Source organism: Fukomys damarensis, unplaced genomic scaffold (assembly GCF_012274545.1).
Source record: "Fukomys damarensis isolate Sample0158 unplaced genomic scaffold, DMR_v1.0_HiC HiC_scaffold_36, whole genome shotgun sequence".
NCBI classification, from domain to species: Eukaryota; Metazoa; Chordata; class Mammalia; order Rodentia; family Bathyergidae; genus Fukomys; species Fukomys damarensis.
The window spans coordinates 11,455,841-11,483,412 of record NW_022900948.1 but is presented as its reverse complement, the minus strand read 5'-3'; the positions used below and the strand labels follow the sequence as shown (position 1 = coordinate 11,483,412).

The 27,572-nt window shown below is 38.6% G+C and overlaps 1 protein-coding gene across 4 annotated transcripts in view; it reads right to left on the bottom strand.

Moving 5' to 3' along the window:
* Positions 1-27,572, bottom strand: part of Nfx1 (nuclear transcription factor, X-box binding 1) — a 61,841-nt gene that overhangs the window by 12,260 nt on the left and 22,009 nt on the right. For 2 of the 4 annotated variants that reach the window (XM_010619202.3, XM_010619204.3), the window contains exons 6-15: positions 23,827-23,898; positions 22,022-22,161; positions 19,742-19,841; positions 19,443-19,660; positions 12,095-12,192; positions 7,653-7,683; positions 6,189-6,271; positions 4,194-4,302; positions 2,151-2,270; positions 1,225-1,304 (exon numbers count right to left, since the gene is read on the bottom strand). In XM_010619202.3, the coding sequence (XP_010617504.1) occupies positions 1,225-1,304; positions 2,151-2,270; positions 4,194-4,302; positions 6,189-6,271; positions 7,653-7,683; positions 12,095-12,192; positions 19,443-19,660; positions 19,742-19,841; positions 22,022-22,161; positions 23,827-23,898 (1,051 nt within the window). The remainder of the gene's footprint in view (positions 1-1,224; positions 1,305-2,150; positions 2,271-4,193; positions 4,303-6,188; positions 6,272-7,652; positions 7,684-12,094; positions 12,193-19,442; positions 19,661-19,741; positions 19,842-22,021; positions 22,162-23,826; positions 23,899-27,572) is intronic. The other 2 variants (XM_010619203.3, XM_010619205.3) reach the window with 1 other exon arrangement.

Below are 27,572 nucleotides of genomic sequence, written 5' to 3'. Positions count from 1 at the left end.
CAAAAAAAAAAAAAAAAAAAAAAAAAGAATTGCTTTCTCAGTAGTAGATTTGTATCTTCTCAATTATTCAATTATCTACAGTAAATATGCATTTTTTCAAATTGAAAAATTAAAGTGTTTAAAAAGCCAAACATGGCTTAGAGGTTAGGAATGAGGGTGAAGCCAGGCGTGGTGGTATAGGACTGGAGGCTGATGCAGGAGGATCACTGCAAGTTCAAGGTCAGCCTGGGCATTCAAGGCCAGCTTGAACTACATAGCAAGACCCTGCCTAAAAAAAAAAAGAATGAAGGGGAAAAAAAAAAGAACAATGGTGAAAGTCCTTCAGGGTATTGGCAGTAAGAGGTGTAGGGAGGGTGGAGGTAGGCACTCGGGCCCAGCATAGGCCTAGAGATGGCAGTTGGTGGACAGCCCATCTCTACTCTTGAAAACCCTCACAGAAACACCTTTTCCTAGGCCAGGAACCTCTCCCATCATTAATCTAGATGTGTTCGCAAGGTCAAATATGCTGAATTTCACTTTGTTGTAAACAGATTTTAAAAACGACAATACAGACAGAAAATGCCAACCACTGTATAATTTCATTTCTGTGACATTCTGGATAGAACTACGGAATTGGGACAGACAACAGATCCCTGGTTGTCAAGCATTAGAATGGGAAGGGAGAGTGACACTAGGGTAATGAAGGGAGTGTTTAGGAGCAAGTAAATTGCTCATTCTTTTTTCCCCCTCTCTGGTACTAGGCATGGAACCCAGGGCCTCCACGCTGAGCTACATCCTAGCTCTTTTTCACTTAATTTTTTTTCGAGACTGGGTCTTGCTAAGATGTCCAGGCTGGGCTTAGATCTGCGATTCTCCTGCCTCAGCCTCCCAGGGTTCTGGGAGTATCGCTGTGCACCACCATACCTGGCCCTATTCTGTATCTTTCCTGTGACAGTTGTTATATGACGGTATAAATGCTTTCGGTAAATCTCACAGATCTATGCATTAAGAAAGGTACATTTTATTATATATAAATTTTAACTAAAAAATGAAAAAAGCACTCAGGATCACAGATTTAAGGTCAGCCTGGGCTACAGAGGGAGGCTTTGTCTCAAGAAAAAAAAAAAGTGGCAATAAAAAGCTTCTGCTTTTTTTTGTTTACTTTAAAGCAATGGGATAACAACTCTTGGGTAATTAAATATAAATCTCTGGCTGGAACAATGAACACCTAGGAGAGAAACTTACCTCATGCTTACCCATGCACCACTTCTGAGTCAGGAAAGTACAGGGGGGACATTTCTCCTCACTATGACAAGAATGGTATACTGCAGAAATAGAAAGGCAACATTAGGAATAACTTCTAAATAAAGTCATATAAACTATATATATGTTATATAAATGGCATATAACATAAAATTCCAGAGATGGGGAATACTTTTTCTAAATGGTCATAGCTGGGTGTGGTGGCGCACACCTGTAATCCTAGCATTGAGGCTGAGCAGGAGGATCACTGTTAGAGGCCAGCCTGGGCTACATAGAAATTTAAGGCCAGACTGAACTACACAACAAGACCTTGTCCCCAAAAAAAAGAAAGCCGCATATGGTGGTGCACACCTTCAATCCCGGCACTTAGGGAGGCTGAGGCAAGAGGATCACAGTAAGTTTGAAGTCAGCCTGAACTGAATAGTGTGAGACACTGTTTCAACACACACACACACACACACACACACACACACACAGGCAAACAAAAAAGATGATACATGAGTTAATATCAATCTCTTAACTTTATCTCTATCTTTATTTTTTATTTTTATTTAATAAATATATGTTGCTTCTGTAGCAACAACCAAAAAAACCAAGTTACTTCTAATTTTGTCAAAAGATGCACAACACTGAAATATGCCCCAAAAGCTGAAGTCATGAAGAAAGAAAAGTCCCTGAAAGACAAGATCCTCTGGGGCTTCTTCCAATCTTTTGGGTATGTTCGATATCCACAGAGGAAAACACTGGGGTGCACTGTGAGTGCCAGCTGGGGTCTAGATCACCTTCTCAGAAGCACAGGGAGCAACGGCTATCTCGTCCCACCTCCGAGCTTTGAGGAGGCTACACAGCAACATCCTCAGTGACACAGTATGTACAACCTGTAAGTCGTGAAGCAAGACAAGACTCACCTGGATGGTCACATTCATGGACTCTGGCACAGGTCTGAGTACACTCGGGGGGCCTAGTGCCACAGGGAACTGGAGGGTAGATCACTGATGCGCCACAGTGGCAAGTTAATTCATCAAAACCTGATGGAAGAGGAGGTAAAACAAAACCTTTTGTGAGCATGGGGTGTGCACATGCATAATTGTTCGTATTTTTAGAGAATGCGGGGATGGAGCTATTTTTTAAAAAACAGACTTGAATTTTTGACTTGTATTTTATTAAGCTTTTATTTTACTAAATCTAAGCTGGTAAAAATCACTCTGAGCCTGACAACTTCCCATACTTCCCTCAAGATATTTCTGATTAGATTAGAAGTTATATTAAGGACCATAAATTTTTAGGATTACAATCTAAAATTGTCAACATTTCATTTCAAAGATCTTTATAGCCTTGTGGATATTTCCTAGCTTTTCTTTTTTGTGGTACTGGGAATTGAATGCAGGGCCTTTGTACTGAACTACATTTCCAGATTTTTTTTTTGTTTGGTTTTTTGAGACAGGGTCTCACTATGTAGTTGAGACTGAACTGGAACTCACTATGTAACCCAGGTTGGTCTCAACTCACAGCGATCCTTCTGCCTCAGCCTCCCAAGTGCTGGATTTCAGTCATGTGCCACTGCACCTGGCTTCCAGATCGTTTTATATTTTATTTTGCAACAGAGTCTCACTAAGTTGCTGAATTGCCTATATTTGAGTTGAACATGTATCTCTCTTGGTTTGGCCTCTCAGAGTGCTGTGATTATAGGCATGTGCCCAGGTAAAGATTTATTTTCCAATGATTAATGTATTCTACTTTAAAATCATGTGTGGGTAAAAGGGCCTTTCAAAATAGAAGAGAGAACAATGTATTTTAACATGACAGAGAGCAAACGCTGACTTACGTCCTACAAAATGAAGTTGAATTCTGATACACCAAAATATAACAATTATTTGACAAAGTTTTTCCTTTTTCTTTTGTTTTTGAGACAGGATCTCACTATGAAGCTCAGGTTGGCCCTGACCTCACTATGTAGCCCAGAATGGCATCAAACTTGCCTCAGCATTCTAAGTGCGGGGATTATAGGCATGCACCACCACACCTGGCTGTATGTGAAAAAGTTTAATAAATATTTCTCCCTTTTAATAACTAGCTATCTGTAGGAGGCTGACTTCCATACTAAGACAAGACTGAATGCAGAAGCAGATATGAGGCCAGGAGCACAGCTATCTTCTATTAAGCAAGATGTCAATATTTTAATTTTTGAAATGTGGTTTAGCCAGGCATGGTGGCATATGACCGTAATCCTTCCACTCTGGTAGACTAAGGCAGGAGGCTCACATGTTTGAGTTCAACCTGGGCAACTTAGTAAAACTCTGCTTCAAAACAAATATAGAAAAATAATAGGCTGAAGATAAATCTCAGTGCAAAGGCCCTGGGTTCAATCCCCAGTACCACAGTGAAAAAAGGCCAGGTATATTACTATTTTAACATGAAATAATAAATTGTTTTTTACTTTTCTCAGTTTTAACTTCTAATATGGTAGAAAAAGATATGTAAACACATACAAAGAGCTCTTTGGAATCCTCAATAATTTTTAAGAATGTAAATGAGTCTCAAGAACCAAAAGTTTACTAACCTCATCTAATAATACTACAAACAGACAGCCAATGGCAGAATTTAGGACATAATAAAAGGTAGGTCACAAAAGAGGATGCCATCTCAGGTCATTGCTCACACTTCAAATTGTGTAGATTCAGGGACTACAGCACAGCACTAAGAATACCTTAGAAACATTTCAACACACCTGAAACACTAAGGCTTAATTCAATAATCCACCTAAATTTTAAGCAAACCAAGATCTTGAATATACCTGAATTTTCTTAAGATGTGTTATGTTCATGTACTAATTCCCCAAGATGAATGTAATCATTATATATTGTAAACACATACTAGTAAACATTTGAAAAAATATATATACCTGGATTTCTAGAAAACTCTATAATAAAGTATACAGTGAAGACACTCACTGGCTTGCCAGCACGTCTGGCAGTTCCCTCGATGACAAGGTTCTTCGCACCTATGAAGGCCACAACGGAGTTTCCTCCCACAGATCAAAGGACACTTGTGTTCCTTATCCTAAAAGGAGAAATCTTCACTTGTTGATAAAATGGTTTCCTTTCATATTTTCCATAAACAAAAACAAGAATAAAAACAAAGCTCTATACATTTATAAATAAAATGATATTTGGGGATAGCTTCAAAATAACCAAGAAAGGAGGATCAGGTGGGGACATGGATAAAAGATTTTTTTATGAGTTGATCACTAATGAAGTTAGATGTTGTAAACATCATATGGGACTTACTACACTAGTCTCTGCTTTTGTATATCTCTGAAAAAAAAAAATTTTTTTTTTTTTTGAGACAGGGTTTACTATGTAGTCCAGACTGACCTGGAACTCACTATGTAGCCCAGGCTGGTCTCAAACTCACAGCGATCCTCCTGCCTCAGCCTCCCGAGTGCTGGGATTACAGGCGTGCACCACCACGCCCAGCTGAAAGTTGTGATAATTAGAAGAAATTTTTAGGTCTTTGAACAATGACATCACTCTTGACATAAAGCACAATTTCATCAGTCTTCACCTAATTAATATGTAAATTTAAAATATAATTCTGTACTTTACATACAACATATATATGTATGTGCATATGTGCAACTTTGTTATTGGCCACTATCTTTTTTTTTTTTTTTTTTTTTTTTGGTACCAGGGATCAAATTCAGGACCTTGTGCTTGCCAAGCAGGTGCAGGGCCACTGAGCTAAATCTTAGGCCCCTGTTACTGGTATCGTATTACTTTGTAGACACATGTGTATATTTATATATGTACATCTATCCATCTATCTATTTATCTATCTACAGAATCCATTAAAAATGTATACACACTTCATCAAAAGAATAAAATGATTATTTTTTCAACAGATAGTGTTACCCTCATATGAGGGACCCTAGACGATGTCATATATCACAGAAAATCCACTGCACTGCCAGCCCTTACAGAAGATACTGAAAATGTGTATGCAGCAATCTCAATGATCAAGGTCACCCAAGCCGCAGTTTGCCATACTAATAAATGTCTGGAAGCTAATGGCCACCACTTTGAACACCTCTTTTAATTGTAGAGGTCAAAGGTAACTTGTATTTATATCATGATGTCTCAAAATATTTAGTATTAAAATATTTATACAATATTTTCTTTTCCTGAAGAGTGTATATATATTTTTTGGCAGACTCTGTACCAAAAATCTCTCTCTATATATAAATAAATAAAAGATAACACAGTACCAATAGTCAGGTTATACTTCCTTTAATTAGCCTGCGGAATCAAATATTTCAAATAAATGAAACCTATTCCTTTAAAAAATGTAATACTTGGTTAGGTATAGCAGCCCATTCCGGTAAATCTCAGCTACTCTCGAGGCTGAGACAGGAGGATTGCCAAATTCTAAGCCATCCTGAGAAACTTATCAAGTCTCCTCTCAAAATAAAATTTGAAAAAGGGCTGGGGATATAGCTCAGTGTTGGAGTGCCTAACAGCCACGAGCTCTCAGGACTGAAAACAACAAAATCCCACCATACTCATTTTAGCCACTGCTCTGGACCAAAGAATATATGAAGCCCAAAACCCAAGTTGCTATGTCCATGCCAGTCTGTGTTGGGATAATACATAATCTCCTGTAGAGGACCTGTGTCCATCTAGTATCCTAGGTTCTGTGGCCTTCTGTCTTTCTCTTTCTTTTCTTCCATGTTGCCACTGGTTGCCACTAGCTGACTTCTTGATCTGGCTAAGGACTAAATGGCTTAGCCTGTATCTCTGCTGAGTGAGTCTGGACTATGAAAGCGACTGCTACTTAGGGACACTTCTGATTAATTTCTAAATCTAGGCCACATTCCAGGAGGCCAAGGCTTATAGAGCCCAGGCTCTTCATAAACAGAATCTGATCATGCTTAATGACAGTCCACTTACCACACAGCATATCTCATTACATTTATGCCGTCCACACAGCCGTTTCTTGTTACACCGCTTGTCACACATAAATGTAGCATCTGCTATGGCCAATTAAAAAGAAAAAACAAACAGAGATTAAGTTGGGAGTATTATTCAGTCATAAAAATGAAATACTGACATAATGGGACAATATGATATCCAAAAACATATTAAATGAAAAAAGCCAGGTAGAGGGCCAGGGATTTTAGCATGAGGGAGAGCTGAGTGCTGAAAGAATGGTTAATAAGCACAAAATTTCCTTTTGGGGTAACAACGTTTTGGTACTAGATAAGAAGTTCTCATTGAACAACACAGAGAATGTACTAAATGCCACTGAACCATACCCTTTTAAGTGGTTAATTTTATGTAAATTTTACCTAAAAAAAGTGGGCTAAGATGCTTAAGTATAGAGAAATGGAATTATATTTAAGATTTGTTTTCAAAGTATATCCACAAAAATTAATAGCAGAGAGGAAGGAATGGATGATTATGAGACAAAATGTTAACTGATGAAAGATGATAGGTGTGGGAGGGTTCACTATATGAGTCTTGCACACATAATTAAATTTTTTCATTATAAAGTTTTAACAACTACCAGGTATGGTGGCACATGTCTGTAATCCCAGCACTCTGGAAGCTGAGGCAGGCAGATTGCAAGTTTGAGTCTAGCCTGGGTAATTTGGTAGGATCTTGTCTCACAATAAAACATAAAAAAAGGGCTGAGGATGTAGCTTAGTAAGAAGGCTTAAGACTATGTGATGGTTATCAAGAAAGGAATAGAAGAAGAATAGAGTGGGAAATCAGGATCAAGAACTAAGGAAGAGCCAGGCTTCAAGGTTAAGAAGACTGCTAAGGGGCTGGCGATGTAGTTCAGTGTCAGAGTGCTTGCCCAGCATGTGCAAGGTCCTGGGTTCATCGCCAGTACAAAAACCCAAAACACAAGGCTGTTGGCTGAGTCCCAGCTACAGGTATCCAGCAGTCCTACAAGACTTAAGGGGTTCAAGTATTACAGTCAGTGCAGTTAGTGTAAAAGGTTATTAGGTATTATTTGCCCTTCAGCCACATTTTATTATGAAAATTTCAAGCATATCAAAAGATGAAACACCTTCATAGTGAACACCTATATACCTACCACCAAGATTCTATCAATAATATGCTTATTTTTTTCATGTTAATTTTCCTACTTGCCTATTAATTTGTTTTTAAAATTATTTCAAAGTAAGTTGTAGACATGAGTACACTCAGTCCTAATTTTTTAGCCATTGACTAATGAGAATTCAATTTATAATTTTTTCCCTTTGGAGGTAAAAGTTCTACAATGTAATGCACACAATTTAATTCTATCTTTGCTAGATTTTGAGAAATACATAACTCAATCCTCTATTAAGCTTCAGAACATTATCTTCATCCCAGAAAATTTATTCATCCCGTTCTGGGTCTTACCTTCACTTTTGAGACTGGTACATGGAAGCTCCTATGGAAAAAGAAAAAGAAACAGTAAGTATTTTAGAAATTATTAAAACACTACCTTGGGAAAAGAAAAAAATATGAGAAAACGAAGAAATGGAAAAAAAAGTTTTTGTAAGTAGGAAAGGGAGGAGGGGGTGAAGGGAGGGCATGGGTATGGGGAAAAACTGAGAACCAAGACCTGTCATGTAAAGGTAACAAGATCCCAATGATGCATGTAAATGTACTAAAAAGTACCAATAAACTCGAGGGGGGAAAAAAAAAGAAGGAAGAAAATGGAAACAAAGCTTCTGTAATAAGGAGGGGGGATTGAAGGGAAGGGAGATAATTGGGAGAAAAAGAGGAATCAAGGTATCCCATGTACAAGTACAAATTCCCTTGATGAATGTGATCATTATGTATATTTAAATTGTATCAATAAAATTAATTAAAAAAAACAACACTACCTTATAGGATAATGCCAAATGTAACAAAGACATCTATTCACCAATTTCACCTGCCTGGAGCTAGTCAGATTATATCAATGTGCTTTACTCAAAATAGAACCCTAAGTTCACTGACTTTTCATAGAAGTACAATTATAACAGTCTTTTTTTCTTTTGGTACCAGGGATCAAATTCAGGACCTTGCACTTGTGAGGCAGGTGCCAGCACAGCTGACCTAAATCCCTGACCCCAATTATAACAGTCTTTGTAGTCTGGTCTCCAAATGCAGAGGAGATTAGACATTATGAAGTCTGAATGGAAAGTAGGGCTGCTAAAGGTATGCAAAGCAGAGAAGTAACCACCTGACCAACCGCAGACAGAAAAAGCCATCAAAAGCAGTTGAAAAAACTAAAAATTGTAGTACATGCCTGTAACTCCAGTACTCTGGGAGGCCAAGACAGGGGGACTGCACGTTCAAGCGCAGCCTGGGCAATATAGCAAGACCCTGTCTCAACAAACAAATGAAATAAAAAGGGCTTGGAATATAGCTCATTGTGAAGGCCCTGGGTTCAATCCTCAGTATGTCTCTCTCTCTCTCTCTCTCTCTCTCTCTCTCTCTCTCTCTCTCACACACACACACACACACACACACAAAGGTTAAATAGGTTAGGGTAGCTATGGTGGCACACGCCTAGATCAGCTTCTCAGGAAGATGAGGCAAGAGGATTCCTAGTTTAAAACCAGCTGGGGCAATTTAGTGAGACCCTGACTCAAAGAAAATGGGGAGGGAAGCTGGGATATAGCTTAGTGCTTTCTAGGTCCTATCCTTAGTACTGAAAAATAAAAAAAGTAACAATCTGGTGCCATTTTATGTACAGGCAAACATCTGTACACTCAAGGGCATCCTGACACTGGATAACCATGGCAAAGAGAAATATAACAGATTTTTAGCCTTCTAAGATGAGGCAGTTGGTAGGGAGCGAATCAGCCACTTGGCACAGGATGAGCCTGGATGGCTGCCCAGAATCTACATCTGAATTTGGCTTTGATGTCACTTACAGGTTGCCATGTACTCAGAAATTAGCAAAATAATAAACCCACTCTTAATTAAGCAGCTTTTGGAGTTGATAAAAACAGACATGAAAAGGTCTAAGAAATTGAAGGTTCTTGGCTAGAAAATAAATGTTTATTTAGATTAAAAAATGAGTTTGTAGGGCTGGGGATTTAGTTCAGTAGTTCTGCTGCCTGCCTCGCAAGCACAAGGACCCAAGTTTGATCACCAGTACCCCCAAAAAGAGTTTGCTGAGACACATGATATGAAAAAGCTTCCCATGTGCACTCTGGAGATATAAAGCACATGTGACTCATGAAACTGCTTTCTTGTCAGTGCAATCACTAGATTGTACAGAGAAATTATATGCGGGGTTATATTTCAAAACATGGGGAAAGGCAGGGTTTCCTAAATACCCAAAATGAATTGCTAATAAAAACTTAAATATACCATTCCTTATTGGAGGTAGTAAGATAAAGCATATATTCTCAAAGACTCCCTGCCAAAGTGATGAAAAGAATCACCTTTGAAGCTTTAAGAAATAAGTTTTTTTTATCAGAAAACTCACTTCAGTGAAATAATCCATTCCATTTCAAAAAGCATTAAGAAAAAAAATCCATGTTCATTATAATTTGGTTAAACAGTGAGATGATTATTTATCACCTTTTCTGCTTGTTTGCTTTTTTGAGACAGGGTCTCTATGTAGTTCAGGCTGGCCTTGAACTCATGGCAGCTTTCCTGATTCAGCCTCCCAGGTGTTGGGATTACACAGGCACCAACACGCCCAATGATCATCAGCTTGCGAAAAAGGTTTAATAGAATTCATATTTATAGTAAGTATCTTTAGTACTTACAGAAAAAACTTATTTGTAAAATTTCAATTAACACATGGCTTTTCAAGGATACACTTATACACCCACTATTAGAGGGTATGAAAAAGCAGTGTAAGAAGCAAGAAACTAGGTAACAAGATTGTTGGAGAGAATGCAGCAAACAGAGCAGCTACTTTTACCTTTCAGGTCCCAACCTTGCTTGTAACTCTTGCTAACAAGGGTCACAAAGAGCAGCTCTGGGCATAACTTAATTGATAATTACTAAATCTCAGACTTTTTTTTTTGGTTCTAGAAATCGAACCCACAAGCTCATGCATAGTAAGCATGTACTCTGTCACTGAGCTGTACTCACAGTCCCTCATAGTCATTAACACGTTCAAGATGGCCTATAATTTCTGTATCTCACTGCTGGGTGGCTTGAACCACCAGTGGTATATGCCTGACTATTCCACAGGAAGCATTTTATTAATTTTTATTGGTAAAAAGACCAAAAAAGTGATTAGATCCATCTGTACCAACAGTGTACAAGTTACCTGGTGGGACAGTTAAGCAAGTACCACTGGTGGTTTGAGTCAGCGGGAATGTGTTTATTGGGGTTGATGAAGTAAAAGGTGGTCCTGGTCCTGTAACTGACATTCAAAATTTTTACTCCTCACTTACACTGATTCACTTTCAGGGGAAGAAAAAAACCCTCACAAATGCCTATACAACTTTTAATATGATAAAAGTATACTAGTTTTACTTCTCTTTTTTGCTGTTATCCTGAAGCTTACCTATTAAACTAGCTTCCAATTTATGGACTATACCTTCAGAATCATTTGCAAGTCAGTTGATGCCACAGCTTTCACTATTTTTAACAAACAGAACCAACTGTTCAGAATTCTTTCCCTACTCTCACCTACGTTCTGTTGGAACAAGTGCTGATACGCACTAAAATGACCAGAAGTAGGTCACAAGCAGGACAATTCTTCACTTACATGTTCCACTCAAAGACTTCCACAGGAAGGCTTCCTGCCTCTTAGGTAACACACTCAGAAATGACACCATGGCCTAACTCCAAAACTGTAAGATGTCCTTTTATAACACAAAGTCCAATAGGAACTATCCAGGGAATAGAGCAGAAACTGACAAAACAGTTTTCCAAAGAGAGGCTGGCTTTTCTACTTGCCTTCTGAGAGGTAATCTCTAAGCCTAGTGGAAGGTCATGCCTGACAAGAAGTATGATTGTTTGCTTCCCGCCTTAGGTTACTGGACAGTTTAATACAATTTTGAGGCAGGGTGGTCACACTGGATAGTCTTAGGGTGAGGGCTTTGAGTCTCATGTAGTATCAGTAGACCTCTGGAGAAACTGCAGACTGAGATAAATAAACTGAGACCAAATAAACGAAACATACAGACTTGGGTGCATTTCCCTGGTTGGCAATATTCCAAGCATACTGTCATACACTGATACTAAGAAAGTAAACAAGCATACGGTCACATATTGGCAGGGAAGCTCCTGATTCCTGGGAGAGGGAAAATGAAGTTCTATATTTGGTACTTTCCTGGACTGTCTTTCATGATTCTTCCCTTGGCTGATTTTAATCTGTATCTTTTCCTCGTAACAAAACTACAGCCATGAATATAACAGCTTTCATTGAGTCTTTCTACTAAACTATCAAGCCTTGAGGTTGGGTGGTCTTTAGGATGAATGAATCTGTAGCTGCTACCAGAAGTGGGTAGTCATGTGGACTGTGCTAATTTAGCAGTTGTTTAATCTCTTGCAGTAGGTGTTAAGAGGCGAAACCAGTCTTGTGGACTATGTCTTTTTTAACTTATTTGGCTAGCTCCTTGCAACAGAGCTATTGTTGCTCTTTTCACATTTATATTTAGTAGAGCTACTTGTATACCTGCCTTAGTCCCACTATCAATTTCTGAGTCTTGAGTTCTGAAATCCCCATTATCCTACAATTAGCTTATAGTAGGTTTGAGATTATATACATTGTATGGACTCAATGAATCACATATAGTATGATAGGAATAAAACAAATTATTTTGTTTCTTCCCCTCCTATAATCACCATTTTAAAAGGCGTTGATGGAAACAACTTTAGCATTATTTAGGATTTACCTTTGTTCTGAAAGAACATCTGCAGGAAATAACTGATGTGCGAGAGCATGGTCCACAGTCTCCTTCATGGCAGAGCTTTTCACAGGTATGAATGAAATCTTTAATAAAAATGAAAAGAGCTGGGAATGAAAACTACTCATTTTCATACTCCCAAATTCACTAGTCACACTGGTCTTTCACATAGTGAACTCCCTGCAACTCCAGAATCAGAGCTCAGGGAAGAATAGTCAATGCTTCCTCCCCTATCTTCTCTTCATCTGGCAGGTTCGGTCTTTCCAGACAAGGATGGAGGATAGCATTATCCACTGGAATATGCGTTAATGGACATTTTGCTTCACCTAGTTCAAAGGACAGATCTGACTTTTAGGCTCCATGTTAGATTGAGATCTTCTTAAAATTGTAGTTATGCTGGGGATATAGCTCAGTGGCACAGTGCCTGCCTGGCAACTTCAATGTCCTGAGTTTGATCCCCGGTACCAAAAAAAAAAAAAAAAAAAAAAAAAAAAAAAAAAAAAAAAAAAGAAAAGAAAAGAAAAAAAAAATGTAGATATGGATGACATTACTGAAGTACTCTTGACTCTGCAAGTATCTGGAGAACCAGCTCTATGAATCTCAAATCCTCTCTCAAGGACGCCCTGAGAATAGAGTCTCTTTCTCAAGGCTACTGTTTAAATGATATATTCTTTTCATCTTTTAACTTTCAGAGTCATTGTATCTTTGATTCTAAAGTCTGTCTCCTGATGACAGCATGTAGTTGGACTTCATTTTAATTTTATTCTGAGACAGGATTTTGTTAAATTGCCCAGGTGGCCTCAAACTTGCTATCCTCTTGCCTTAGTAAGTAGCTGGAATACAAGTGTGTGCCACTGCATCCAGTTGTTTCGGTTTTTATCCAGTCTGAAAAATATCTTTTTTTGTTTAAACTAGTCACATTCAGTATTGTTAATATGGTTGGATGTCTGCCATTTTTCTATACCTTGTGTTTTTTTGTTAATCTAATCTTTGTTTTCTTTTGCATTAAGTCAATATTTTCTATAGAATAACGTTTTTCTTTATCCCTTTAATGATATTTTTCTACATTTTTTGCGCTGTTTTCTCAGTGGTTGCTCTGAGGCCATAATCTTGTTATCAAAATGGATTCTGGAAAAAAAAAACCCTCACAAAATGGATTCTGGATTTAAATCAGTGAAGAAGCTGTACTCCTATATAACACTCTTGGGGCTGGGGATTTAGCTCAGTGGCACTGTGCCTGCCTCATAAGTACAAGGTCCTGAATTCAATCCCCAGTACCAAAAAAATTAAAATAAAACAAAACTCTACTCTTCTCTCCTTTTATATTACTTATCTATCTATCCACTATTACAAACCAAACACTACATTGCTATAATTTTATATAGCATTATGTCTACTAAAGAAGATGAGGAAAGACAGCAAGGATAGTTTGTTATACTGATCTTATTTACCATTTGTGTTTTTCCCCCTTTGTTCCTGTGAGTTTGAATAACCATTTGATATAACTTCCTTATTTGAAAATAATTTTGACACCATCCAGCTCCTTTGTGCTGTAAAATATATTTGTATATTGCAAATATCAAATATATTTGTAAATTACAGGCCTAACAATATAATTACGTACATATTATTTTACACATAATTGGTTGCTTTTAAAATGAGTTGGGAGAAGAAAACACAGACTTTATAGTCTTTTTTTTTTTTTAATAGTCTTTTATAATTACATAGTTACAGGGCTGGGGAAAGCCCGGTGGCACCATGCCTGTCCTGAGTTCGATCTCCCCCCCCGGGGGGGTTTACATAATTACCTTTAGTAGTACTCCTTATTTTTTCACGAGTATTTTTGAGTTCCCAACGGAGTTCACTTGTTTTAAGATCACAGAACTTCCTTTAGCATTTATTGTATGGCAGATCTACCTGCTAGCAGTGAATTCTGTATTTGTTTATTTTGAAAGACAGTTTTGCTGGATAAGATTTTGGTGTCAGTTTTTTTCAGCACTCTGAATGTCACCTGTGATAGTTAATTGTAATGTCAACTTGAATGGGTTAAGAAATGCCTAGCAGGGCCGGGGATTTAGCCCAGTGGTTCTGCCACCTGCCTTGCAAGCACAAGGACCCGAGTTTGATCCTCAGTCGCCCCCGCCAAATGCCCAGCAGATTAATGGGGCACAGTTCTGGGTGTGTCTGGATGACTGATGGGTAGGCCAAAAACTGAGGGAAGACTGCAGTATAAGCAGGCAGCACAACAGAATTGCAGCCTGGATGGAATAAAAATGAAAAGAAGCCTTCCCTTTTGCTTCTTCTTGGGAATAATTCCAGTCTTCACCATTGCCTTTGGACATTTGTCTCCAGTCCTTCTGGCTTCTGGCATACTCTTCAGCCTTCTAACACAGATCTGGTGTTCCAGTCTGCAGTGAGCTCCAAGCCTTGGACTTTCAACCGCAACCCCTAGCTCTTCAGTGTGCAGATGGCCATTTTGCATTCTTCCACCCTAATCAGCAGGAGGCCATCATTTAAAACCTACTCTTCTGGTGAGCCCTAATACTGAATCATCCTACTGCTTTTTCCTTGTAATGTGTTCTCCACCATTTCTGATAATCATACCCACTGTTAATCTCATAGGAATTCCCTTGTATATAACAAGTCATTTTCCTCTTGCTGCTTTCAAAATTTTCTCATTTTTGGCTTTTATTATTTTTATTGTATATCTGGATATGGATCTCTGTATTATTGATCCTCAAATTCAGTGACCTTCTGGACATATGTTTTCCAATATATTTGAATTTTTTAATCCACTTATCTTCAAATCTTTTTCAACTCTTTTTTTTTCTTCCCTGTACTAGGGATTGAACTCAGGATCTTGCTTGCAAGGCAGGCATGGTGCCACTGAGCTAAATCCCTGGCCCATAGCAGGGTTTTTTATTTTTATTGTGCAATACATGCTTGCAGTATATAACGATTATATTCCTTGTGGGGAGTTGGTACATATACATCTTAATTCTTTTTTCATCACCTTTCCCTTCATCTCTTTATTCCCATCTCACTTGAGAAAGATCTGTCTCCCTACTTTGTATTATCTATCTTTTATTTTGCTCTATTTACTCTAGATTTCTCATAAAAGAGAAACCATGGGATGCTGAAGCTTGTGTGTTGATTTATTTACTTAATATTATGGCTTCAAGGTGCATGTTTTCTTACATCGGGGTAGAACCTCCATTTCAGAGGTGAGGGCTGGGTCGAGGAGAATACCTTCTAACCTCTTCACTGTACTCACCAAAAATTCAGCCTCTTTAACTGGAGGGATAAGACATGTTAACAGTCTGTTCCCCTTAATGAGGTATGATAATCACTGACTGGGGCTGAGGGGAGAGAAAGCCATGTCTTCTTGGCCACAAACATCTTTTTTTTGTTCTTGTTGCTGTAATGGGGACTGAAGCCAGGGCCCTTTGCACTGAGCTACATTCTGAGAACTTTTTTTATTTTGAGACAGGGTTTCATGAAGTTGCTAAGTTGCCTGGCTAGGCTTGAACTTGTGATTTGCCTGCCTCAGCTTCCCAGACTTCTGAGACTGCACTGCCATGCCAGGCTTACATTCATCTTGAGTGGAGCTTTTGTAAGGGAAGAGGGCATGAATGGGTTGTAGCTTAAATGCCACATGCTTGCTGTTGCTTATCCAACTTTAAGTAGATTTTCTTTATAAATATCTCTTAATTTGATGTAGGACAATTTCCAGAAACATTTTTTTTTTTTTTTTTTTTTTTTTGAGTCAGGGTTTCTCTATATAGTTCAGGTTGGCCTTGCAGGCTGGCCGTGAACTCACAATAATACTTTTTCCTCAGCCTCCCAAGTGTCACCATGCCTGGCTCAGAAATTTTAAATGGCTGCTTTTTAAACAGTTTTCCACAGCTTTGCTTATTTTGCTAGGAAGTGGATCCACAGGGAGCCTCTTATGTATCCACCATCTCTTACACTGAAGCTGTATCATTGGCATAAAAAAACTCCTATTAGATGAGATACTAAAAGACCTAAACAAGTTTTCTACAGACAGGCTAGGTCTGAACAAACTTAAATAAATCACTGTAACTACCAGCCAGACTTATCTTTTTTTTAAACTCCTCAGTCCAACTCAGCCTTAGGACTTTTACATAAAGCCAGGCATGGTGGCCTACACCTATATTCTTACTACTCTGAGAGGCTAAGACAGGAGATTGAAAATTTGAACCAAATCTGGGCAATTTAGTAACTTAGAGAGACCCTGTCTTAAACTAAAAGATAAAAAAGAAAGTGGGGATTTACCAGTGAAAAGGCTGGGTTCAACCTCCATATCAAAACAAACAAACAGCTGGGGATTTAGCTCAGTGGTTCTGCTGCCTGCCTTGTAAGTGCAAGGTCCCGAGTTTGATCCCCAGTACCAAAAATAAAACAAAAAACAATAAAAACATTTTATGGGCCGGGGATTTTAGCTCAGTGGTGCCGCCGCCTGTCTTGTAAGTACAAGGTCCCGAGATCCCTGGTACTGAAAAAATACCAAAACATTTAAAATGATTAAAAATCTGCTGGGTACATGATAGGTCAAGTGCTTAAACACTGAGCTACACCTCAGCCCCAACCAAGCTGCTGTGCTTTTTGTGGTGCTAGGGATTGAACCCAGGACCTTGTGCATGCAAGGCAAGTGTTCTACCACTGAGCTATACTTTTAGAAATTACCAAAAATTTTAAGTGTCAAGGATACTGTCTTGCTCTGCCAGCTCTTTTAGCATACTAAAGATGGATAAAGTTTGCACTTCCAAATAGAAGAACCCTGATCGTTTTTCCTGAGTAAAATATACAAACACATTTTAAAATTTAGTCACAAAGACCAAGTTGTACATTTCCAAAAGAATTTAATTTCTAAGAAATTAAGGAAAATACTGACCAAAAGAATAGCTACAAGATTAAAAAAAAAAAGCTAGATTACAATACACATGGCACAACTGCATTTAAGAAAAATTAAAAGTTGGATATTTTTAATGTTAAGTATACAGGCATATAAATACATAGAAGATTGCCTGGAAAACTCTCTGCCCCTCGGTAATTACCTCTGGCAGCAGAGAGGAAGAGGTGCTTGGAAGTAATTCAATTTTCTTCTGTGTATTTCCATGCTGACTGAAGTTTTTAATAATGATAGTATATTACATTTTCATAAAAAACATTTCTAAATTAAAGAAAAAAGTTAAAAAATAAGTAAATCTGCTTAAGGGCTGGGACTGTAGGTTAATGGCAGAGAACTTGCCTAGGACTGTGTGAGGCCCCAGATTCTATTTCAGCACTGGGGGAAAAAAGATCAAAACCAAAGAAACTGTTGAGGTAAAGTGGTTACATTATAATCCCTTGATGTGGTCATACCTCAAGCCCTGTTACTGACAGTTACTGCTCTTCTCTTGAGCAAGTCTCTTTGCATTACTCATTTTACATTTATTTTTTTTCTTTTTCAATGGAATACCTAAGCCTTGGGGTAGGAAAGCTGGTCATTATATATGAAATTCTTAAAAACTTGACATGTCTGCCATCGTTCATGATTTAGAAGTCATTTACTTTCCATTTCATAGATAATTTTTTTTTTTTGGTACCAGGGATCGAACTCGAGCCCTTGCACTTGCAAGGCAGGTGGTAGCACCACTGAGCTACAACCCTGGTCCTCATAGATAATTTTTTCTTGTTTTTGGTACCAGCAATTGAACTCAGGACCTTGCACTTGCGAGGCAGGCAGCAGCATCACTGAGCTAAATCCCTGTCACTCAGATAATTTTCATGGCAGGAAGAAAATCAAGAGATAATTGGTTTTCCTAAGGCAGCTATAACACATTAAAATATAAGAGAGAAGCCAGGTGTGGTGGTACATGCCTGTAATCCCAGCACTCGGAAGGCTGAGGCAGGAGGATTGCTATAAGTTTGAGTCAGCCTGATCTACATAATGAGTTCAAGACTAGCTTGAACTATATAGTGAGACTTTGTTTCAAAAAATGAAACCAAGGACCAGGGATTTTGCTCAGTGGTTTTGCCACATGCCTTGCAAGTGCAAGGGCCGTAGTTGGATCCCTGGTACCTCCCTCCCCACCAAAAAAAGAGCATTATTTTCCCTCTTTATGTAATATTTTCCCTGTCTGTGTAATTCTGAAATCAGACTGAAAAAAAGTAAGGTACTGTAATCATTCCTGCTGGTACGTAGAAAAAAAAAAATCTGAAATCTCTCCTTTCTATAATGTAGAAACCAAACTTAAAAGAGTTTTGTTTTATTTAAGATGCAATATTAGTTGTAGGAATACCGTTCTAAGATTTTTTTTTTGTGGAATCAGGGATTGAACTCAGGACCTCACGCTTGCCAGGCAGATGTGGCACCACTGAGCTACATTTCTAGCCCAGGAATATCTTTCTTATTCAGCCTAAACTGCCTTTGAATACTCACTACAAAGAGAAGTTGTCAAGTCACTGCAAAATTGCCCACACATATCTCCAAAGACTAAGACAGGCTCTGTTAAGAAAGTCAGACTATTATCTTATTCCAACAGAGTTTTCCCTGGTTTCTATTTAAGTTATCAGAAGCCACTAACAAGAAAACAGGGAATGATTAAAGGTAGGCAGGCAGGCACACTAAAAGTACTGATGAGAAAATAACAAAAAGCTTTAACAAACATATCAAACAATGAATGTAAACTGCCCACTGGTATGGGGCAACTAGCTTGAGAAACTGCAGCAGGCCCTGAGGGCCTCACTGTATTAAGTTTAATACAGTAACAAGTTCATGAAAAGGATGACTGAGCCAATAAGAGGAAAGAAATTCAGCAACCTCTGTTTAGAGAATACAAATTCTAGAAGAGTATTCATCCAAACTGATGTTCAAAAGATGTCACCTCAGCTACATGGGAAAGGGCTATAAAGAATAACATTCTTTTGTCTCAGTTGATCAAATATCATTGTAGTCCTTAAAACATCTCATCCAGTTATTTTAGCATGTTCTAATTATAGGAAAAGGTATTTAAACCCTTGCTGAACCCTGGATTAGTAAAAGAAAATATGGTGTTTGTTGTATAGCAGAGTGCTGATCACTCAAGGAGTAGTATCTTATCATAGTTGTCCACAGTTGGCAGTAAAATACCTGAACTGGAGAGATCACTGAGGCAAATGAACATTTCCATAAGTATATTTGGAGGAAGACAAAAAATACCTACACAAACCTGATCATAATAATTAGAAGTATCCCTGATATTATAACCTTTTTATTTTGCTGAAATATTATTGCTGCCAAACATTTATTTACATGAATGCTTCCAAAGCCAAGTTTATGCCAATTAATTACCTGAGGAACCACAAGGCAGAGGCTTGCCACACACTTTACCACATGAAGGGACAGGATCCATGCATGTTTTCCGACCACTACTTCCAAGTTCTAGCAATTGGCTGAGAGGAGTTTGGCCACAAGGGCAAAAGCGTACCAGATAGGGGAGCCGTGGGCAAGGCTGACAGGGTTGAGGGTGGCACACTTGAGAACATGTATGGTTCCCACATTTCAAGTCCCTGTAAAGAAAAACAATAGACTATTACACAATTGTTGTGTAAAACAGCTTTATTCTAACTGAAGAAAATGTAAAACCTTACTTGCCACATATCTTTAAACAGCTGAAGTCCCCAAATCCATCAGACTTTCCTGTATCTGTTCCACATAAAACATCTCGGGGTGTGCTGCCACAGTAGCATACTTGAGGACGTAATTTCAAAATCAACAGATTAGTAACTTGTTTATGTTCTTAATATATTCCTAACAATCTATAAGAAAGCACAAAATGCAGCCAGTAGGGTGATGCATGCCTATAATTTCAGCACTCTGGAAGGCTAAGGCAGGAGGAGTGCAAGTTTAAGTCTAGTCCGGCAACTTGGTGACTTAGTGTTATCTTGCCTCAAAATTAAAAATGGGCCGGGAATGTAGGACATTGAAAAGATCCTGGTTTAATCCCCAGTATTGCAAAGAGAGAAGGGGAAAAAATAAAGAAAACCCAAAATCTCTTCATTGAAATGCTGATCAGATTTGGTACAGAAATTAGTGTGGTTATACAACAGCTTAAGATCCAAGAGCTCATTACAGGAATAAAAATACTAAGAGCTTATTATAAAAGGCCTTGTTAAAATGCCAATACCTCATAGTGCCTCTGCAGCTCATCATGAGAACAGCATTCGGGAGAAGCAACCCCTAAATTATGAGGAGAACACTATCTGGTCCATAAGGCCATAGTGGAACATTCTGGATGGTGAGACTCCCTGGGGAGATGTCATAGGGATGGACAAACTAAACTGGTAAACGTGGTAGACAGTTGACACCTGGATCTCCATCAACATAAGTAGCATAGATTGGATGCTTTTATACTGGAGCTCACACAAAAGGGATAAGAAAAAGTCCTTGCTACTAAAAGTACTTAAATTATCATTAGAGCATAAAATCCTTAATTATTTGTATACCACTGTTAAATTTAAAGTAATCATGTCTGAGTATTCACAATGAGTAAAAAAGTTTCAAGTATTTTGAGAAGGCTGGGTGTATAGCTTAGTGGTAAGGTGCTTCTCTAGTATCCAATCCCCAGTATCTCAAAACAAAAATCTCATTCATCCAATAAAGACTTAACAGATGAATTAATACAGATGTAGGAAAAAATCAGTATTTGTGGAATCAATGAATTGTTAAACAACTCCTAGCAACTGGGACCTCCTGCAAACAGGCTTTTCCTTGCCAAGTTTCTGCTCATATAGGACAGAGCCTTTTTTCAGAAGTAATGAGCAAAAAGCTGTTAAGAGTTAAGGGTAAGAAAATTATGACAATAAAAACAAATGGAGCCCTTGGTCAATCTGGAAATAATAAGTGTAATACCAAAAAGCTTTGTTAGACTTAGGCACAAGTTGGCATCAGCAGGGTCAGTCACAGTTGGTTCAATACTATGAAGAACCAAAGACAGTCTGGAGGAAAGACTCTGTTGCCTGCCTTAGTTTGCTCAACATTTTCAGCATTTTATCCACACATGAATGAACATCTAGAAGGAATGCTTACTAAATCTCTACATAAGGTTGAAAGGGATCAACTACATGTGTGGACAAAATACTTTGTAGATATTTAACATCTACAGAAAAACTAAAAATTGGATGGAAATGAAGCTCATGGCAGAGGGCCTAGATTCAATTCCCAGTATAAAAAGAGAGAGAGAGAGAGAGAGAGAAGAAAGAAAAGAAACAATTTTTTTTGGTCTATCCTTGAATAATCTGGTTTTCTGGTTTGGGGCTCTTATGAAAACATATTCCTTGGAAGTCTTTTTATGACTCAGGTACACAGGTCATAGGATACATAGGGTTTACTTTTATAAAAAAAAACCGCTAATCTCATCTAAAGTGGTTGTACTATTTTACATACCTGCCAGCAATGTATGAGAAAGTTGTTTTAACCTTGCCAACATTTGGTCATTATTTTTATTTTAGCTGTCCTATTAAGTGTAAACAGGTACTTTACTATGGGTTTGGATTTTTCCCCTTCCCTTGATTCTCTTTCCTCACTGTGGATTTTTTTTTCTCTCACTGGGTTTTTTTTTTTTTTTTTTTTTTTTTTTTTTTTTTTTTTGCGAGGGGGTCTTTTTCTCCCCTGCGCTTCCTTGGTTTTTTTTTTTTTTTTTTTTTTTTTTTTTGGTTTTTTGAGACAGGGTCTCACTATGTAGCCCAGGCTGGTCTCGAACTCATAGTGATCTTCCTGCCTCAGCCTCTCGAGTGCTGGGATTGCAGGTGTGCACCACCATGCCCGGCTCACTGTGGATTTTTGAAACAGTTTTATTGCAATACAATTTATATACCATGTAGTTTCAGAAAAGTTCACTAGTACTTCCAACTGGTATGCATACCACTTACCCTGGTTCAGTATGATCCGACAAGGCTGGCAGTGACCCCCATGGCACAGCTCAGCACAGTGGTGCTGACCACAGTTCAAAATGTTCTCACATGGGTTAGAACAGTGGACTGAGACAGCCTGACCACAGCGAACTGTGTGCCTGAAAGACAGATGTAAAGATGACACCAGTCTAAAAGGTTCCGTTGCATAGCTAAACGAACACTGAAGCCCAAACCGTCCCTCAAAACCTACTGACACTCTCTCGACATTGTCGACCCTCTTTTTTCCTATGTTTCCTTCCTCCAATTCTTATTTCCTTAATTACTCCTGCTTCACTTTCTTCCTTCTCCTTTTTTTAAAAATCCTAACCTGCCTTTCTCGCCCTTATTTTCTGGTCAGTGAAAAATTGAAAGCTACTTTAGAGAATTTGTTCTATGTGATCTCATCTAAGTTCCATGAAGCAGCATGTGGGAGGGAAAAGAGCCCAGGGGTGAGGGGCTAGATGATCCTCAAATTGTAGTATTAGTTTTGTCTAGAGCTCCCACCTTACAAACTGGGGAAGAAAGGCACCTAGCTCTGACATGGGCTGAAAATACAATCCAGGATGTTGGGCATTTTATGCTGCTATATTACTAGATATGTCTTTGATTCAGAGTAGGGAATAATCCTACCTTTGTCCTAATAAACACATTAATTTTGCAGACATATTAGCTTTTCAACATTGACTTTGGGTCTCTTTCTAGGGTTTAATACTTGGAGTCTACTCTCCTGCAATAAAAGTTTTATTCTGTTTCTTAATCTATGTCAACTACATATTTTGTTTTAAAAGTCACTTTTAGCTCAGTGTAGTGGCACATCTCTATAATCCTAGCTACTCAGAAGGCTGAGGCAAGAAGATTGTGATTTTGAAGATAACCTGGGCAAAATAACAAGACCCCATCTCAAAAAAATCACGAACTTGTCTCAAAGATAGCACATCCCCGAGTATGTATCATCTCATTTTGTCTCAGGGTTCAGAAATCATTCTAAGATCTTTCTGGGCCTTACAGGTACTCCACAGCTGTAAGTGGCCCGTGCACTGAAGATGCAGGAAAACTTACATTATAACAAGGCAGGTTTACTGGAGTTATTCTTTCATGCAACAATATTCACTGAAAAATCCCCTAGATGTGATACCACACGAGGCACAGAAAAAAAGGTGCCTGCCTCCTGGACCTTAATAAGCCTGGGCTCACCCACTAGCTTTGTTACTCATTAGAGAGGTTAAGAAAATTCCTGTCACCTTGGCATTTCACTGAATGGGTAATTTTACAGTCTCACTCTGCATACAACTTAATCACCTATAAGATTGTAAAACAGGATAAGCAACATAAACTACTATTATAAAACAGTCCCACAGTTGGCCCTCTGTATCAGTTCTGCACCCACAGATTCAACCAAGAGCAGATAAATTTTAAAAAACTGTATCCGTACTGAACATGTAAAGATTTCTTTCTTGTCATTATTGTTATTTCCTAAACAATATAATTTAAGCTATTTACATGATACTTAAGTTGTATTAGATAATATGAGTAATGCAGAGATGATTTAAAGTATACAGGAGGATATGTTCAGGTTGTATGCAAATACCACACCATTTTGTATAAGGGACTGAGCATGTGAGGTCTGGAACCAATCCCCGGGGGATGTCATAGGATCATTTTATTACACTTGCCACTTATTTATATCTACTAATTAATCTTTTGTTTTGGAAATTCACAAGTAAATCATGCATTTACTTCTAAAGAAGACTGAAGTCTTGTTTAGAGTACAATTTCAACCTTACCTGGTCCGTCCACATTCACATGTTTTAGTCATAAAAGCAGGACAGGGTGGGCATGGTCCAGGATGGCACAGACTAAAACAGAATGGCTACAATGAATAAATCATACCCTGTACCCAAACCAAAACAAAGCTGCTCCAACTAGGTAGGCCCTGCTATGAATATAGCAACAAATAAACCTACTATGAAATGTTTTAGTATTTTCCTAAAGCTTAGGAACTTAGCAAGATCCTATCTCAAAATAAAAAATCAAAAAGAGCTGGGGATTTAACTTATCATGATGGCTCTAGGTTCAATCTCCAGTACTACAAAAACAAACAAACTGAGGATTAAAAGTTCTAGCCCAGCATGGGCAACTTCAGTAATCTGTCCATTTATTTTTTAATTAAAAATTTTTTTTGGCCAGGCATAGTGGCACATGCTTGTAATCCCAGCACTTAGGAGGCTGAGGCAGCAGGATTGCTGTGAGTTCGAGACCAGCCTGGACTACATTGTGAGTTCCAGATCAGTCTCAACTACATAGTGAGACCCTGTCTCAAACCCCCAACCCCTCAAAAAAAACCAAACAAAATATATTTTTTGGGGGGTACTGGGAATTGAACTCAGGACCTTGCACTTACAAGGCAGGCAGGTGGCAACACTGAGCTAAATCCCTGGCCCTAGCATGGGCAACTTCACAAGACCCTGCTTCATAATAAAACCTGTAATCTCAGCACTTAGGAAGCTGAGGCAGGAGAATCACAGAGTTTAGGGCAGCCTAGGCTGCACAGTGAGTTCAAGACCAGCCTGAACTGTATAGTGAGACTCTGTCTCTAAATTAATTAATTAATTGAAAGGGGGTGGTGGTGGTGGTGATGTAGCTCCATACAAAGCCCCTGGGTTCAAACTTCAGTACCATAAAAAGATAAGGGAAAAAAAAAAAAATCAAGTCAGGCCTGGTGGAGCATATCTATAATCTCAGCACTCAAAGGCTGAGGGAGGAGATTGAGAGTTCAAGGCCAGCTTGGTTTATATAGTGAATCCCCATCTAAAAAAGAAAAAACAAAAACAAACAAAATCCCCAAACAATGATGTTAATTCTTATCTTAGGACATTTAATCAGAAAACTAAAGCCCAAGTCAAAATTCTGGTTTTATTTGGGCCTGAGAAAGATGACATTTTCAAATACAGCATTGGCCCACTTATAGCAGTGAGGGATAAAAACAGCTTGCCACTCAGGTGACTGGCAGAATGCCCAACAGAGTCCTGTATAAGATCAGATTCTGAGCAAAGTAATAGAGCTCAAAGATACTAGACCCATAAGAAGTACAGTCCTTTTCAGCTAGTGAAGAAATCATCCAGCAATGGGCTAACAATGGGAATAGTAAGAAGGTGACATGAAGGGTGGCATGCTGGTAAGCAACAAAGGGAGAGGAGGAAGGGGTAAGAGTTTACTCAGATCTCTGAGTAGAATGCTTTTTATAGGAACTATGTCTTAGAAACCAGCAGGAAAAAAACCTTACAAAATAGAATTTGTATACTCCAACAAATAACGCCCTCTTCAAAGCAGACAGTCTAGCAAATCACATAGTGACTCAAAAATACATTGTGGGAATTTTTATAAGAACTTTTTTTTAAAGAGGGAATTTTAGGTGATGGCAAAGTAAAATCCCTTGGGAATGAAAAGGCAACGTGAAGCAAGTCTAATTAGTCCTGTTGGTAACAGAATTTTATGCAAAAGTAAAAAACAAAAACACAGGTGCCTATAATGTAGTCTGGGTGGGATGATGATGATGATGATGAATATTAGACTAAGGACTGAATCCAGGGCCTGAGCACTGAGCTATACCTCCAGCCAGACTTGTATTTTGATACCAGAGTCTTGTAAGTCACTAAGGTTGCCCAGGCTGGATTCCAACTTGCACTCCTTCCACTTGAGCCTCCCAGAGTGCTGAGCTTACCGGTGTGCACCATGCCCAGCTTGGGATTTTTAGCTTTATATATGACTCTTAATCCTGAGAGCTTTTTTTTTTTTTGGTACTGGGGTTCGAACTCGGGTCCTTGCGCTTGCGAGGCAGGCGGCAGAACCACTGAGCTAAATCCCTAGCCCCTGAGACTCTTAAATAAGGTTTGAACATTGGAAACAATCCAGGAACAAGAGCCTAAGTCTTCTAAGGTGAATTTTTTTTACAAAAAGTCTCATACATTTAGGCAGGTCTCTTTAAAGATGAACATGATTATACAATAGTTATACTTCACATGATATGGTTCAATCCTTTCAGGTAAAACAATTTATGTAATTTTAAATGACAGATAAACTGTGGGGAAGGTATGGGTGACTTGAAGTAATTTCAAATGTCCCTGAGGTCTGAACTCAATCTCAGGTTTTCTTAACCTTTTAAACAATGGTTTGGAATGCTGGTTATACACTGGAACCTTTTGGGGGTGGGGTGGGGGCAATACTAGGGATTGAACCCACAACCTTCACCAAGATACATTCCTAGCTTTGTTTTTTATTTTGAGATAGAGTCTCACTAAGTTCCTAAGTTGCTCAGGTGGATTTGAACTTGCAGTCCTCCTGCCTCAGCCTCCCAGAGTGCAACGATTACAAGCAGGTACCACCAAATGTGGCTACACCTAGAATTTCACCCACTCCCACAGACTGAATTGCTCTGAGATAGAGTCTGGGTACTGTTTTTTTAAAAATGTCCCCTAATTGATTCTAATATGCAGCCAGGTTTGACAAGCACTGCTCCAGAGGATTTTATGACCTAACCCAAAATAGAGAAAGAGGACATCTGAGGCTTCTGATGGTAAATATAAATAAGAGACACATAAAGCTTTGTCTGAGACATGGAAAGTACTGTTGGGAAATGGGTTTTAGTAACCTCTAGACTCCTGACAGGAGTAAAAGCAGTTTCCAGGTCAAGTACAGGATTTCCAGAGCCACAAAAGAACAGGTCATAATGTACTCATTCCTTCAGACGTGGTGTTTACTACCTGATCTGCATGACTTCTGATGTTCTCTGATAGTCATGATAAAAATACCAGCTAGTTAACTTAAGAAATATGCAAGCCCAAGGACCCGAGTTCGATCCCTGGCACCAAAACAAACAAGAAATGAGTCCCTGAGGAAGGAGTACATTGGAGAAAGGCAGCCGACTGCTCAGCAAACCATAGGCCATGCTCTTTAGCCCATTTGGAAACAGCTCTACCCCACTGACCATTCCTTCGCAGCATCATTACCTTACCTTGACCACAGGCCCCAGGTCAAATATTTACCCTGGCTCCACGCAGCAGAAGCACTGATAACATTCTCATGTCTGTTTTGCTCTTGGATTTGAGTAATAAAGCAAGAAATAACCATTTTTGACCAGTTGGCAGACTTGGTACCAAGCCTCCTAGATGCATTCATTAATTTTCATAAAACTTATGTAATAATAAGTATTATTCCAATAACTATTATTTTATAGATGTACAAGTTCAGGCTTAGAGAAGTTATGTAACATGTACTAGGTCACAGAACTATTTTTTTTCGGGGGGATCAAACTCCGGTCCTTGCACTTGCAAGGCAGGCAGTGGAACCACTGAGCTAAATCCCTGGCCCTTAGGGCACAGAACTATTTAAGCAATTCAAACCCAAGATTTAAATCTCTGTCTGAAGAAATTTATTTGTCACTGACCAACTATTTCACTATGACTACATTTCTTTTATTATTTCTTTTTTTTTTTTTTTTTTTTGGTACTGGGGATTGAACTCAGGTCCATAA